At 42.4% G+C, this 16,851-nt stretch overlaps 1 protein-coding gene across 1 annotated transcript in view; it reads left to right on the top strand.

The window, feature by feature from the left end:
- Positions 1 to 1,024: 1,024 nt before the first annotated feature.
- Positions 1,025 to 16,851, top strand: part of phldb1b (pleckstrin homology-like domain, family B, member 1b) — a 61,529-nt gene continuing 45,702 nt past the window's right edge. The window contains exons 1-4 of the mRNA XM_025055219.1: positions 1,025 to 1,255; positions 2,158 to 2,259; positions 5,113 to 5,236; positions 5,578 to 5,748. Coding sequence (XP_024910987.1) covers positions 1,220 to 1,255; positions 2,158 to 2,259; positions 5,113 to 5,236; positions 5,578 to 5,748 — 433 coding nt within the window. The 5' untranslated portion in view covers positions 1,025 to 1,219. The remainder of the gene's footprint in view (positions 1,256 to 2,157; positions 2,260 to 5,112; positions 5,237 to 5,577; positions 5,749 to 16,851) is intronic.

Raw genomic sequence — 16,851 nt, 5'->3', positions numbered from 1 at the left:
CACTTGATGTAAAAAAATGAATTTTTTTGTAGTGATGAGTGTGAAATCTGAATGATTCAGAAACAGTTCCCAAAAGTGTGGGGGGAGAAAAAACTCCTCCACTTTTCCTTTAATTCCTCAGCCGTAGATGAAGATAAAGGGATTGAAGTTTCTGGTCCTCTCTTAAAGATAGCTAAAGGTTTAGCTGCACCTGTGTTAGTGTGTCGTCAAACCCTCACTTTGAATACATAGATTAAAGACCCACTGATGTCTGGCGGCCTGTGAATCCACTTCACTCTTATGGATAAATAACGGCTCGACTCCGTCCTGCTCCGACATGTTCTCGCTCTTTTTTCTGATGTTCTTCTTGTCATCACATCACTCAGCACTCTTTTCCTTCCTGTTCCCTCTTTTCTGTTTTTCACACACACAACAAACCAAGTGTAGTGTGAATGTGGGGGAGAAAGTAAAGACAATATTATTGAACAACAAGCACACACACGCGTCTGTGTGCTTGTTATTGTGTGTGTGTTTTCTTCTGTGTCTGTGTGTGTGTGTTTGCCTTTTCTCTGGGTTTTCTTCTGTGTGTGAGTGTGTGTGTGTGTTTGCCTTTTCTCTGGACGACCCGTGCTGTTTGTTTAGGATTAAACCAGCAGAAGGTGCAAATGAACCACAGAAAGGAAGAAGATTAGACCGACTTTGTTCCCTAGATGGACTTTACTGGATGACTGAAAAGAACGCTGGGGATCTCTCCTCATTTGAGCTCTGAAAATCAAGACTTTATACCTTTTTTTTATTTCACATATTTCTAACAGTCAGATGAATCTGTTGCTGTGGACCCTCCATACTGCTGCTATTTATTTCTTGGACTCTTATCCTATAATCATGACATGTGTGACCTTTAAACTAACCCTTACCTTAAGCCAACCACATAAACACTGACCACACACACACTCACACACACACACCACACCACACACTCCCCTGTTATGTTTGTCTTTGGTGCTGCCAGTCAGGAATGTAGGTCTTGGTTTTGTGGAGCAAGCAGCAACAGGTCCGGCTCCTGAAAGAGAGTTTGAGGAGAATACAGACATCACAGCAGCAGCGTCAGACAAAAAAAGGCTGTGATCGGGACAAAGGAACCGTCTGTGGTTCATGGACAGACGCTGCGCTCGTGAAAAGGCGCTGCTTCTCTAAGACAGAGCTGACTCTTGATAGGAGCGCGTACAGGATCAGGTCTATGGAGGCGGTGCGTTTGCTGGACAACTGGAGGAAGGTAACTTTGAACATTTAGAGACAGTAAAAGAGAGGTTAGTTAAATAAAGGTTAAATCGTTTTTCTGTCTGAAATTAGATTTTCACGACTTCAGCCAAGAACTCCTCCACGTGTATTTATTGTTGTGTGATTTACTGTCGGGGACTTTGCTGGAGGTGGACTCTGCTGAATATGGTTTCACAATCGGTCCAAAGCAGCAAATGTGATGCTGGGGAAGCAGGAGTTTTATTATTCTCCCTGGAGTGCCGTTCATCACCACCACAGTTTCCATCGCTGCTGCAACACCACTTGCAGATGTGCAAATGTCTGTGTGTTTGTGTGTGTGTGTGTTTGCCCTTGGCTTCTCTGTGATTGCTTTTCATTATGTGTTTTTAGCCTCTCCCCCGTGGGTGTCCTCCGTGCCTCCTCACAACCACATGATGATAATAATGACCGTGAAGGTGTTTTTCTCACATCCAGTATATTTAGCCAAAACAAACATAGCTAATATAGACAGGGCTGGTATTTATAGCCACTTGTTTTGTTTTTTTGTGCTGATTTCACTGCAGTGACTTGATAAGGAGACGTGTGTTTTTTAAAAAAGGTGAGAGACTCCCGCGAATGTGTCGTCATGTGATTTAATTGTGTCTCATTTTGTTGTTGTGACTACCTTGGAGTGTGATGCTACATGCTGTCTACCATCTGCTGTGTGTGTGTGTGTGTGTGTGTGTGTGTGTGTGTGTTGACAGTATGACACATCTAAGTCTAAGCCGACTGGAGTCGGTGGAAATCCCAGTGAATGTGCAGCAGCTTTAGGTTAAAAAGAGGAAGTGGTGTGAGTTCAAGTGTCTCCGTTCAGATGTAACCGGAGACGACCTCGTGTGATGTCATCTGTCCCTCACTCACTGTCTTGTCCTCTCTTAGGATCTTCATGTGTCACAGGAAGAAGTGGACGCCTCGATGGACATGGACCGCCTGAACAGGAACATGCCGGAGTGTGGACGGCAAACCCACCAGGTGTTACAGGTCAGTGTGGTGCACACGTTGTGTGTTTGTGTGTGCGTACGCGTGTGTGTGTGTCACCGGAGGAGCTTGAAGAGAAAATGCCAAGTGAGAAAACAAAGCTGAAGGATGAGTGAAAAAAAAAAGGAGCTCTTTGTTCAGAACTTGGCAGCCGTCACAGAAAAAACCCAGTCATGTGTCATCAGCGTCAGATTACACACACACACAAACACACACACACTTTTAACAACTCTACCCATTGATGTTAAATGTCACAACTTTGGCTGCTGTGACAGATTGTTGTCTTTGATATGTTGGTAGGTGATAAAAAGACTCTGCTCTTTCAGCTGCGACACATTCTAACAACATTTATTAAGCTCTTTCAGTTGCGACACATTCTAACAACATTTATTAAAGAGAAGGATTCTACGGTCAGAGTCAGTGATTAGACCCAGACACTGATGTGACGACCCCCCCCCGCCCCCACCTGCTCAGTTATAGATCTTATAGATTTCAATCTTGTCCGACATTTAAGGAAGATGTGAGCGTGTGCATGTGCACGTACGTGTTAACCCCACACACAGAAAGAAACATCTAAACTCCATACAAAAATCATTAGTCTTCTTTAAATGCTCAAATTATTATAACCAGTGCTGTGCAACATGAACAGCCTCCTGACCAGACACCGTTGTGTTTCCCTTATCGGTCATGAAAGGACAGAATAAGACTCCTGTTTTTGCAGAGGTGGGCAGGGGGTGAAGGGGAGGGGGTGTAGGACAGTCCTGTCAATATTGGATCAAATGTTCTTAGTTTTACTGACAATGAAAAATGCGTTCATGAAAACAATATTTTTTGCGCTCATATTGTATTACTTTTTTTTTGACCAGAACATTCGTTTCAGTACATGGAGGTCGTGTCAACATCATTTCCCTCCTGTTGTATCTGCTGACGTGAGATAATGAATAATGAGAACGTTAAGGTCATTAGGTCGATAAAACACCAGTGTCTGAAATTTGAAAATATTTAGATTAGTTTCTATCAGTGTTTCTGTCTCTTCTCAGTTCAGTTACCAGCGTGAAAGGTCAGCAGGTCAACAGGTCAGTGTGGGTTCTCTAGCGGTACATTCCAGTGCCGGACCGCGTCAGCACATACAGACAGCGAGGGAGAGAACTGTGGATGCGTGCACCACATGGGAGCAGCAGCACACAGCAGTTGAAGCTGCACGACTCCCCTCCCTCTCACCAACCGCTGACCCTCACCACCAGTTTGCCCCTCGGTGCCTTACAGCCCTTCTCTCTCTCTCTCTCTCTCTCTCTCTCTCTCTCTCAATCCTCTTATTAGAGTTGACCCCACTCGCCGACAGCTCCGCCGCAATCAGATAATCCTATTAGGATTCACGCGAGCTGCCTACCCGTCGAGAGGCTGAGTCAACGATCGCTTACCCTGTATAAATAAAAGGCACAGCTGCTGTTTTATAATATGAGAGTTTGTCAGTGTCAGTGTGAGCTATTAGCTTTTTTTTTGGACATTATTAAACGCATCACATTGCAGTCAATATTTGTCGAGGTAAGAAAGGAGCGAGGCTGACAAATACGACGATGTAAAAATCAAACTGACGTCAGACGGATCACATTACTGGGTTTCCTGTGATGGTCAATAATAGATGCTTAGACCAAGTGTCACGTTATTAGCTGTGATGCTGTTTTATTTAACTTGAGATTGTACATGGGTGATATGTTCCCGTACAGTATGTTCTTTTTTTTATGGCAATAGAGAAATAGAAAAGTGCAAGAAAATCCTTTATTTTCTATTGAATAATTTTCAAGGCTAGATGAGTTTTTAAAATGTGGTTTCATGAGGCACTGCATGGACTGTGATGTATCGTCAATGAGAAAGAAAAGGATTTACTTACATGACTTAGCAACCAAATATTAACTAAAGCTCACCCAAACTATTCTAGTGATCAACTTAGTGGAGTAAAAACGTCCACTAACCTGACACCAGTCTGAACCACCAATGACCTCATCAGACGTCCTCAAAATCTACAGTACGGACCTGACTGAACAATCTGATCAGTAACTTCACTGACTGAACAGTTTGAACAGTCACTAACTAGACTGAACAGTCACTAACTAGTCTGAACAGTCACTAACTAGTCTGAACAGTCACGAACTAGACCGAACAGCCACTAACTAGTCTGAACAGTCACTAACTAGACTGAACAGTCACTAACTAGACTGAACAGCCTGCCGCAGCTTCATGTTTCTCATTTACAGAGTGGGGTTGCCATGGGGACGTCCCTTCCCCCTTGTTGAGCTGATAGCACATGGTGGATTTGTTCCGGCAGAGATAACCATGCACACACACGCATACACACACACACACACACACACACACAGGAATGTCCTCTCACACTCAGGCACCTTGTCTGGTAATCTCATGTATCACTGAAGCACAAAAACTGCAGTATCTGCAGCACTAGACACAAACGAATCCCTCGTGCAGTGTATTCATTTTTTACATCAATTAGTTCAGAGGGTGCGTTGCCTCTTGGGTCTGATCCTCGGTCAGTCATCGATGTTCACCTCAAACACACTGTTTATTCTCAATGTTTATTTGTGCAGCTTAACTGACCTAGAGATCTTTTATTCATATCTTTTATCCAACTTTATATATATCATCTTTTATTTTTGTGTGATGTTTATGTTCCGTGTGTTACAGAGCACTCCACTGGACCTGATTGAGACCGGAAAAGGTTTAAAGTTCCAGGCAGAGCATCACCTTTTATTTTTTGTGTGATGTTTATGTTTCGTGTGTTACAGAGCACTCCATTGGACCTCTCATCTTGTATTTTTTGTGTGATTTTGTGTGTTACAGAGCACTCCATTGGACCTGATTGAGACTGGAAAAGGTTTAAAGTTCCAGGCAGAGCGCCCCCATCTGGTTAGCCTTGGTAGTGGACGTTTGAGCACTGCCATTACCCTGCTGCCCCTGGCTGAGGGTGAGCATGTTAGCTGCTGCTGCTACTGTTGATGTAAAAAAAATGCTTGTGTATCTGAAAGAACAGCTGATGTCTGTGCTGCACTACACACACACGTCAACTTTGGCAAACCAAAATATTTCTGGTGACCTCTAATTCTACTGCTGTCGTTGTCTGTCACCCTGTACGCTCCAGTTTTTTGCCTCCAAAATCCTAGGCCAATCATTGTCCTTGTTTTCAACCCAAATATTTTAAACTGCACTCATTGTGTAGGTCATGAACAGTAGACCAAAAGAGAACACTGCGTGGGTCAGACCATCATAGCTGTCTCTTTTTTTTTTTTTTCTCCTCCTCCATTTCAGGGCGGACCACCCTGGGCCATGGCTCCGTGGACATCAACATCCAGGGTGCAGCAGTGGCTGCGGAGCACTGCTACATAGAGAACAGGTCAGGGGTCATCACGCTGCACCCCTGCGGGAACCTCTGTGCCATAGATGGACTCCAAGTCACACGGCCTGTCCGCCTGTCACAAGGTACCTGTCAGCCCAAACATTTGTCACATAGTTCACCCTGCTGAGCTGCAGAGTTTCTGCTGACGTGCTCCTCGGAGCTCTTTACTTGATCAACATGGTGCAAACAATCTGTCAGCAACATTCGCAGCTTTAGCGTCGCATGGATTTCCATTTTTCTCCACAGTCGGAACAAACTGTGCGGGAAAGCATTGGATATAAGATACGCTGTTATTTCACCGGCGTACCAATACTCGCCAGCTAAGGCACAGATCAATCCATCGGTCAATGAGAGCACTTCTTAAAGAGGCAGCAACTCAGCTCGGTGGAAAACACAGAGGGTGAGCTTTTAAATAGGCATCGATTGAGGAGCAGCCGGAGGTTTCTGTGTTAATCAGTTAACAGATTGAGCTCTGCTGTTCTCAGGCATGAAGAATTCCAAGAAACCGGAGGGAGAAAATGAGATTCATTGATTTTAAATCTGCTGTAACCTGGGTGAATCAGATTTGTGTGGAAAACAATCCAATGAGATTGACATTTTATCGGGAAATGATTGTTCGCCTTGAAGTTATGGCCTCGGTGATGGAAAGATTTAGGTGATTTCTCAGTTTGAAGAATCAAAGCACAGTCAGTGTGAGGTATGTGATGGTTTTCATGGCAGTGGTGGTCACACTCGTACCTGACGTGTCTGAGCAGAGTGGAAATTATCACTGCAATAAAACTGTCGTAGGAATTAACATACTTCACTTTGGTGTTTCCCTTTCATGTTACTCCCCATTGTCAGTTGCGAGTCCAGCAATAAATCAACTTAACACTTAGTTTACACTTAGTTTACACCAAATATACCCTGCTGTAAAAGAAGCTATGTCAACAGCACTTAGATAAAGACAGAAATCATCATCTAATTTCAATTTACATACAATTTGTTTTATTCAGTATAACAGTTGGTCCTCTTTAGTTGAACACTATGCTAATTTTCATGTTTCAAGAAGACAATTGTAGTTAGTAGTTTGTAGTAATTGAAGCATTTTGTGCTGTGTTGTAGTTCTTTGTGACGACGTGGCTGAAGAGTCTCCTTATAAACAGTTAAAGAGGAAGTTTCCATTGTAATTTTCATAGTAAGTGTTTCTTGTAGTCTCATAAAGCGTCACAGCCTCAGAGGGAGAAAATAGGGAGTTGGGGGAAAAAAAAAAAGAATCATTATTACTCACCAGAAGGAAATGTCCCTCTGTCTAGATGTGCTATTACACACTGCTGTGCTATTTTAAGGATGGAGAAACACTGGCTTTTAAATCCACATCTTGCCAGTAAAAAAAAAAGCTGATGTCTGCAGGTATTCCATTTTTTTTAAAATAATAGTTTTTTTATCTGCAGTGTCCCTTCCCTCTGTATGTATTTTCTAGCCTTCTTTTGTTTTGCAAGTGGCTGAATTGTCTTTGTGTGTAAATATTAATCAGTGGAATGATACCTGTAGGTGGCAGTAATGGACGTAGAGCTGTTGTGAAAACCTAAAAACCTAAATACAGTGGATTGTTGAGTAGAAAACTAAACAGAAACTCATCTTTAGATCTGAAGACGTCTTTAATGGTGGAAAAATATTTTTCAACATTTTATTGTAGAAATCCTGACTCATTTCAGTGCAGTGTTCCAACAGGTCCAGTCCATTTGATCCGTGAATTCACCTTGCTGTGTAAGGTTTAAGTTCCAGCCTTTCCTGGAGCCTACTGTGGAATCTCATGAAGTTTTGGTGAAGCAGCTGGTGCTACTTTGTCACAGTTAAACGGGTTCAGCCATAGGGACAGAAAAGTCGGTCGGCACTTTTACCTTCAGCTCTTGGATTAAGACAAAAATGCAATTTTTTTTTAGCACCTGTGAAGATTTATGCTAACATTTACCAGTTCTCTGGTAGGAATACCTGTAGAGCCGAGACCGACTGACACCAGTGCTTTATACAGTATCTATCAATGCCTTGCATAACAATTTCACATGAATGTGTTGTCTGTCGGTCCGTGCCTCTCGGTCTTTCGGTATTTCAACCCGGACTCCAGCAAGGTAACCTGAGAGGGGACATGGGGCTATTTATACTGCCCCTTCTGCCCCAGACAGACCCCGCTTTGGCCTCACGGGAGGTTTCAGATGGAGGGTGAGGGTGAAGCAGCAGGATTCACTTACTGTCAGTGGAATGAGCTCAAACCGTCATAAAGGAGAATCTAACTACATGTAATTATCTGATGCTCTCCTATTGGACAAGTTAGCACAAGGGAAGGCAGGAAGTAGATCAGACTCTTCTGCTTTCTTACATCTTCCATTCCACGAGCGCCATCACATTACGCTGCACGTGTTCTGGACGTTCTCTTACGATCCACTCTGACTAAACACTCTGATGTGCGTCTCAGTTAACTGTCTGCTTCCTGTGTGTCTACACCTGGCATATGAATCTTTTATAAACCTGAGGTTGGCTTCAGAGCATCTGCCTCTGTGTTTCTTGAAAAGTCAAGCTGCAACAAGTTGATATCGTTACAAAAAGAAAATGTGCTTTAACCCCGCGCTCAGAGATAATCCTGCTGGATTTACAGTATAACTCAGAGGAGACAGTGGAGGGAAATCCCAACAGTGAAAGGACATGAACAAACTGAGTCAGTGTCTTCAAGGCAGTGGTCCACTTCATTCAACCTGTATACTGTATAAACAGGAATGGAATTTTAATATTCCATTACATGGTTTTATATAGTCTTCTCAGACTTAAGACATAGTTATATGTGTTTTTCTGTGTTTATAATTGTCTTGTACCGGAAGCATTCTTCTTTTTTCATTGATTTTAAAGACAGTGTTATAAGCTGTCAATTGAAGACAAACAACACTTTAACATCAATAACTGGTTCAGAGAAAGTTGTTGATGTGTCGCACACACACACGGCCATCAACGTCTTTCTGAGCCTCCTCTTCCCTGCTGCAAAGCACTGACTCAGGATCTCCACCTCCTTTCATCCTCCTGCTCCTCCTCTCTCGCCTTCTCTCCTCCTTCCCTCCCTCTCTCCCTCACTCCCTCACCCCTCTCTCACTCCCTCCGACAGCAGTGAGAGGTGAACGTGATCCAGCTGTTTCTCACTGAAGCCCAGACAGGCTTCCCTCACTGTACTACTCGGAGCTAGCGGAGCTACGAGACAATGGCCTCGGCTCACAATGACTGTACAACTCCCGCACTGGTTTGAATGAGTTGGGCTATACCAAGACCTCAGCGGATGGACCCGTGTTTTAACAAGTGTTCCGGCGGACAGCTTCTCTTTGTGGCCGCTCTCATACATACATATTAGTGCAAGTAAGCTTTTTTTGGACTCGAATTATCATAACAAAAGCATAAACGCCGCGGTTGTTCCACAATAAGTCGCTGAAAGGAGGCGAAAACACGTGGTTTTCTTTAAAGGAGTCGATGCGATGAACACTGCGGCGGGAGAGAGGAGTTTGAATCCGTGGAGTTAAAGTAAGTCCCGTCTCTTTCTACATGTTCATTTGTGGTGTTCGTGACGCTGGGAATCGCCGTGGAGTTAGATGTAAACCCTTGGTGTTGGATTAAAGAGAAGTTTTGGACCACAGCCAAGTAATTAATTCCCCATTACTCAGCAGAACGGTGGTGGTAGTAGTGGTGGTAGTGGGGGGGATTCACCGCGAAAGGTGCTTTGGAAATCTCACAAAATGTGTTGTTGCGCTTTATTCGCGCATTCTGCGTAGTTAACTAAACAATATTTACACCAAACACTTGTAATGCGTTCCTACCCAGTTCGGCAAACCAGTAACATATTTTTGGCGAAACACGTTTAAATGGTCCACTATAATTTCTTGCTTTCTCTGCTCTGCAGTTTTCACTGGATTCTGGCCTTTAGCATTAGCAAGTCACACAACTTCACCTTATGCTAACGTACTGGTCAACTTATTTAGACATTTTTTTAAAGCCGATAGTTTTGTAACTATCCACTTCACATGATGTGGCTTTTTAAAACACCCCCTTGTTTGAATATTTTGTTTAAAAGCAAGAATAGCTTAATGCTGCAGATATTTTAATGGCTTCTGGGTTGCAAACTGAAAACAGGCAGCAAAAAACACCTGCTCCAACTTTGCTGCCCCCCCCCCGCCATTTTCCCAGCAGTTCCATGTGAGTTCTGTTTATAGACTACAAATGTATACAACTCAGATCAGTAGATAACCCCCTCCTTTCCTTACAGTCTGGCATAACCAGACCTGAAACTGTCCCACTACTGTTACATGTCTATGCACCCAGGCCTAATGGTGGCTAATACCTGGAATAGAAGATAGTGTTTTTCCCCCTTTGTGCGTTTTTGCCTGACCACAGGCCCTGTGGGTCACAGGGTTCTGCTGTTTTTTAGTGTGTTTTAACTTCTGGTCTTTCTTGCTGACCATAAACATTGTTCCTCCTCTTCTGCACCATTGAAACATCTGTCATCAATGACACACTGCGCTGTCCCGCCCCCCGGGAGAACATGCCGGAACACTCATCAGGTTGCTGCAGATGTGATGTAGGCATCTGGCAGCCTCGGAGCACAGGTCAGACATGTGTGAGGAAAACAGATGATGGGGCAGTAAGGGTAGGAGGGGGGTGGTGGTGGTGGTAACAGCAGCTGGTGTACATACACTGGACCAGCGTGTGTGTTCCTGCATGCTGGTTCTTTCACCGTCTTTTTCACCTATTCTCTGAATGGACCAATGTCAAAGCAGTGGGTGGTTAAATACTACAAATATGTCTTAAATCAGACCAGGGTTTTACCTTCACTGGGGCTCTACAAGAGCATATCTCACCCATTCCTTACCCACAAATACACAATATTTATTCATAGAAATAAATAAGAATAATTTTATTGAAGTCTCAATGTAGTTTCTTTTAGTATTTATTATTTTATTGTGCAGTCTTTATCACTTAAGTACAAATATTCTTGGATTTATAGGTGCAATTAAAAAAAAATTTTTTTTACAAATACTTCAAAGTGTTTTTCCTTTTTTCTGAACATCTGTGCTGAGACTCAACTGCAGAATGGACCTTGTAATTAAGTAATAAAGCAGCGTTTCATGTCCACCATCAACCATCATACACGTTTAAATACATACAGCTTCTGTGCCTACATTTAATAAATTAACTGCAGGAACACGTGAGTAAAAACCAGGTTCCACAGCTTTGGATGTGAGTGTCTGTCAATGCAGCTGGTACTCACTTTATCTGTCACTGCTGCCCGTCCCCCCCACTCAGAGCCACATGTCTTTTCAAAGGAGCAATCTGAATGTTGTTGTTATTTTGCCTGATCAGGCTAACATTTATACTGATTGTTACTGTTTGCAAAGGCCCAGTTCAAATAATGACCGTAGGAGTTTGATATAACTGTATTATATTACAACTCTTTTGGCCAACTAAGAGTTAGAATTAAACTCAACCCGTTGATTGTCATCAGGCCTGCAGCCATCTGCCTGTGGAAGCATGTTTAACAGCAGGGGATTGGCTCTAGTGGTAGGCTGTCACAAAAGGAGCAGGAGTGGAGCAAGTGGGGGTTGGTGGGCAGGGAACATCTGTTCGGAGAGGCAGTAACCAGCCTCCGACCGTTAGCTGGTCCGCTGATGATGGCAGCTGACAACACGGCTGGATGCTGCATCTGGTCTGTGTGACGTGAGCCTCCCCGCAGCAGGAGGCGACTAACTGCAGGGAGTGAGTAGGAAAGAATGTTTTAATAGCGCACCCGGCTAATGGTACACATAAAGCTGAATTTACTGATGACTCACACTGTGTAAACACACATATTACGTCTTCTCTGGCTGTAGAGGGAATAACACTTATGTGCTCACACGTTTTTCCCAAAATAAAGAACGTGTTAGGATGCTTTAACGACTGTACATTATTATTATTATTACGTATATATATACTATTAAGACAGGAATGAAGGTCTAAAATACTTGTGATCTTGAGTACTGAAATACAGAAACAATTAAGATTTATTATTAATTGTATTATTATCATCTTTAGTAGTACTGTTATTGTTTATTATTACAATTTAGTATTATTGTTATAATAATCATGATAATATTTACAATAATATTACTTTTTAATCTTAGTGCTTACACTAACGATTTAAATTTTATTTTATTTTTTTTGCTCTGAATATTGTGGCAGCAGCAACAGTTGTACAAATAAATGGTCGGTGCATCTTGCGTCTGAACCGACACCGACTGGCTGGGGGACAGTCATTGATTAACTAGTAGGCTTGAGTCTCTGGCCTGTGCTGAGGGTTGTAAACCATCAGCTTTCCATAGCAACCCTCAGCCCTGGTTGTGAGCATCCCATTGTGCAAACCTCCTCAGACCCTTAAGTGACATGGTTCAGTGGAACGTCTTTGTCAAGCGCAAGAACAAAATGACAAAAAGACCAGAGATTTTCTTTGGTCAAAGTCAACTAACGGTGTATGAAATGTTGGCAGTGAGAGTGAAGTTTGGCCGACAGTGGAGTGCGGTGTAGAAACAGCCTTAAGTTTTCTCTGTGAGTTAAAGGAATTAATCAGTGAGAAAGTTTTCTTCTACCGTTAATCTCAGTAGTCTCCTTTTGGTAGAAGATATTTTTAGTATTAAAGTTAAACTCCCTCATGTTTTCTGAAGATTCTAGCTGATGATTAGAATATATGCTGCTGTATATAACTTAGTGTGTGTTGATGGCATTGTTATTGTTCGTTATTGTCATGTAAACTATAATTTGTTTTTTTTGGAAAATGTTTATTGTTAAGAAGGCGCAGTTTGATCATAAAATGTTCATGTGACAACATTTGGGAAGGACGGACCGACCCTGAGAAAGAGTTAAGTGTTAGAGTCTCCCTGGTGAAGATGAGCCTCATGGTTTATGACAGTATAGCATGTACCAGCGGGCAGTTTCTGACAGACATGAGATGTTACATCACAGGGCAGAGCCTGGAGTCCAACAAATGACCTCTGACCATTCTTGTACATTGGCTCTGGAATATGTTCGGTTCTAGATAGTCCAGGACCTCGTGGTACACATGGCAAGCGAACCAGGGGACCTTCCATCCAGCTCGACCATGCAGTGAGTTCACTTCATGTCTGAAAATAACTTGGCTCATCTTACTGTACTTCGTAAACCTAAACCTTAAAAAGACCTGCCATATCATCGAAGGAAAATAAAACAAACTTCAGAGTCATGTTTCTGGAAAAATGTGGAACGCCACTATTTAAATTTCTTTCCTTTCCGTTAAGTATTTTCTGTAGTTGAAAGTTGTCCCATGAACATGAGATGACATAATTTGAGATGAATTTGAAGCCACAGAAACGAACTGCCTCTTCACACAGCCAGACCAGTCTTACAAGCATAAATTCACAGCACAGCATTTCTGTAAGTATCACGATGAGTGCCGCTAAGTCTTACAGCAGACTCCACATGAACTCAGTGTGGTAGAATGTCCACAGCGTTCTTGCTCTGACCACCTCTGGTTCTTCTGATCTGGTCTTCTGGGAAATATACTTGAGCTGAGACCCATGCACTGGAAAGATTCAACGTGGTCGCACCACAAATGGTGGAATATTCTGATCCACAGGCACATTTCAGATCAGGCCCACGGCTGCCAACCACTTCTCTTTTCAAAACCACATACCCCTGAGGCATGACGTGGCATTAATTTTGATAGGCCTGAAGGCCCCAGATAAATACCCACATGAGGATTTAACATTATCATTCAGGACAGCCCTGGTATTAAGAGGCCATTTGTTGCTTCATTATGTTTTTATTTTATATTTCTCTGAACTAAAGATGTTCGTGCTCTGACTTGGAAATCGAAAAAGAAGTGTCTGTATACTTAAAGTTCTTGTGCTTCATTTGTGGAACAAAATCCATCTCAGTTCTGTTCTTCTGTCTACTTCATGCGCTCTGAGCTGTACAAATGGAATTTTAATGGTTCAACGCAGTAATAGGTAGTTTATTTAATATTTCAAAAGAAGCCAAATCTTAGATAGTTTATGGACACAGATCCATTTTGCAATATTTTGTCTGTGCAGCGGTTAGAACCCATGCCTTGGAAATAGGGAGCAGGTAGTCCTAGGTTCGATTCCCAGGGGAACCACATACTTGGTACCTGCAAGTGAAGGATCAATAAAGTTCTTTTCTCTTTTTTTTTCATTTTCTGTTTACTACTTAAATGTAGACAAAACATATTGCATCAGTAATAGTTGATAATCCAGATGAGGATATTGGTATACAATATTTTTTTAACCAAAATTTTTTTATGTTAAAAAAACTCACATGTAACTTCATCCTTGCAAACACCGATTTTACTGAATTCTTATTTCCACCGAAGCCACATTTGTGCATAAGTAAATAAAAACATGGTAAGTGTCACTATCACTTGATCTGTATCAGTTATTCCACTGTAGTGTGTTGTATGTTGTCTGTAATCCACTCACTGTAGGAGTCTGTCATTTGTCAGTGATAAGGTTGTTCTGAGTCATGACGACCTTCACAGTACGTGTCCTGCTTCCTTTGGATGCGTTGAGAAACTCTTAGACATTTTGATTAATGCAGTTGATATTTATATGTTCATACACATGTTTAGTTGGTATAGTGCGATGGTGTTTAAACACAGTGATGCCAGAGCTGTAGTGTGGTTCTGAGAGGTTCTGTTGCCGCACTAATATTCAGAGTGCACTCTCTGTGATTGGAGGAATAGTTCCTGGAGTGTGGGCGAAGAAATTGTTCTCTTACACGCAGGTCGTGGAATCAATCTAACTGATTAACTGTGGTGTATTTCACAACTCACACACACACAGGCACGCACACTCACACATAATCCTTCATGACTCCCGTTCTTCTCACCAACATTGCCCGACCTTGCCTCTATGACTTCATGCGTTGCAATTACGTAAATGCCATTGTGTCATATTTTCCTTGGAAAAAGGCAGAGAAAACAAAGCTGTTGATTAAACTGGTCTGTGTCAGTTCAGCCGTTCAGGTTTCTTATCCCCAAGAAGTTTGTGGAGAGTCCCGCAAAAACCATCCTGTTGTTGTTGAGGCAGAACTTCAGAGCAGTTGGTGACTAATACGTAGGAGTAAGATGTTTTGTAATGTTTTACTATGAATTTTACTTTGTACAACTTTTCACCGTTACATTAAAAAGTGGCAAAGACATTTTACATCATCACCAAATGGGTGTTTCTGATTTCTGGTTAAGAGAATGTTGGTTTGAGAAAAGTCATAAATATGGTGAACAGATTGTTGATGTGAAACAGAAACAGATTTGTCCCAAAAGTCTTTCACCTAAAAGCCATCCAGGCTTAGTAAAAGTCTTAGTGGTCCAGGGTGTGGTTGATGGCTGGTGAACAGATCCTCCCGAGTGTCTGTTTAATTTAAGAAAAACTCCTCTGCAGCAGATCTCAATTTCTGGAGATAAGGTGAGAAAACCCTCAGCGTTTGGGTGGAGGATGAAGCTGTAGACCAACAGAAACAGAAACAGACAGAAACAGATGCATTTACACAATCAGACAGTTGGAAACGCTAGCAGCTAACCTGCTAGCTGCTGCTGTTTGCTCCATCTAGTTTTTTTAAAATGCCATTCAGTTTGGGAATGTCCCTTCAGACAGACGATGGTCAAACAGGATATCGACTTGACACGAATGCTTTCATTAAATTACCTTTCATTAACGTAATTGCACAACAAAGCGGTGCAGTTTCTCTGTGTAAACACAGTGTGGGTGAGCTGTAATGAGAAACTAAAATGATTTATGGTCCTAACCATTTCCACCTCCTCCTCACTGACGGTGATACATGATACATATTTAGAGCATTTTCATATTCGCAGTGGTTCCAGGGACCGGCATCAGCCTCCAGAATCCCAGAGGACCAGAAATCTGAAGTTTTCTCAAGAGCTATTGTCTAATGCTGCTCTCTGTTATGTGGCTTCTCGCTGCCTAAAGATCCATCACGATAAGAGGCTGTGTGGAGTTGTAATGGTTGACTTGATGAGTTCTAATTGGTACCACGAGACCACGATTAATGGTCTTTGCAGACAGCATATGACTACAGAAGATGGTTTGATTAGCAAGCTATGATTTGTGAGCTATGTCCAGCTAGGATATTAAAATTTTTGAGGCTGTGAGTTATCAATGTTGCCTTAGAAATGCAACATATCTACAGTATATATATATATATTAGGAACCATCGGAATGTTTTGCCATTGCTAGTAATTCTCAGGGAGCTCAGGCTTTACAGTGGCCAGCCTCATGCAAATACACTGTGGGCCATTAAGATCTGCAGTTCCTGGGATTTTAGCCTCTTAAGATGTAGCGTTAACATCCCTTGCTGACCAAAGGAACCACATCTGCTTCTTGCAGATGCAGTTGCTCTTTATTTCCTGTTTTTTCTTTTTGCTGTCTACACTAAGTGCACCCCTGCCCCACACTCCCGCACTGAACGACTAACTTGAGACAGAGATGCTTCAGGATTTAGGAGACAATAAACAGGTAAGGAGAGAGCGCTAAAAAACCCAGCTAAAAAGCTGGTGAGTAACCGGCTTAAACCAGTTTAAACCAACTTAAACCAATACATTATCAACCTGGCTCACTCTCTTTTTCCCATTTTTAGCCCCATCTGTTAATCGTACCACGTTAAAACCAGTGAAAATGTAGTGGTAACGATCTACTCTACAAATTAGGATGCATGCTGCGTCAGCTGTCGTTTTCTTCCATAATAATGAACTAAGAGCTGTTATCGGCTTTTATAACCTTGCTTGTTCACTCTACTTAATACTTGAATTGCTCTCAAAGCAGAGATGGACTCCAGGAATGTCTGGAGGGCTTATATTTATCCTCTCCCACCGGAAAATATCTTGTCAGAACAAGTCAGAGGTAGATGTGGGTCTTAAGGGTCAAGGAGATGATGAGAGGAGGCCTCTGCTTGAGGAATCTCGAGGAAACAGGAGCTAGGTGAAGGAGTCAGATGACGGCTCGAGTGGAGAGCATGAAGACACTGTGGCTGAGCCGACGTGGCTCTTCAGACCGCAGTATTAACATCCAGATGTCTGCTTTCCAGCCCCTGCTTCAGCATCTTTCTGTTTTTCCTTTCATAACCAAACTCATTTT

The sequence above is a fragment of the Cynoglossus semilaevis genome, chromosome 4, assembly GCF_000523025.1.
Source record: "Cynoglossus semilaevis isolate Cse_v1.0 chromosome 4, Cse_v1.0, whole genome shotgun sequence".
In the NCBI taxonomy this organism is placed as follows: Eukaryota; Metazoa; Chordata; class Actinopteri; order Pleuronectiformes; family Cynoglossidae; genus Cynoglossus; species Cynoglossus semilaevis.
This window is presented reverse-complemented; position numbering and strand designations above follow the sequence as displayed.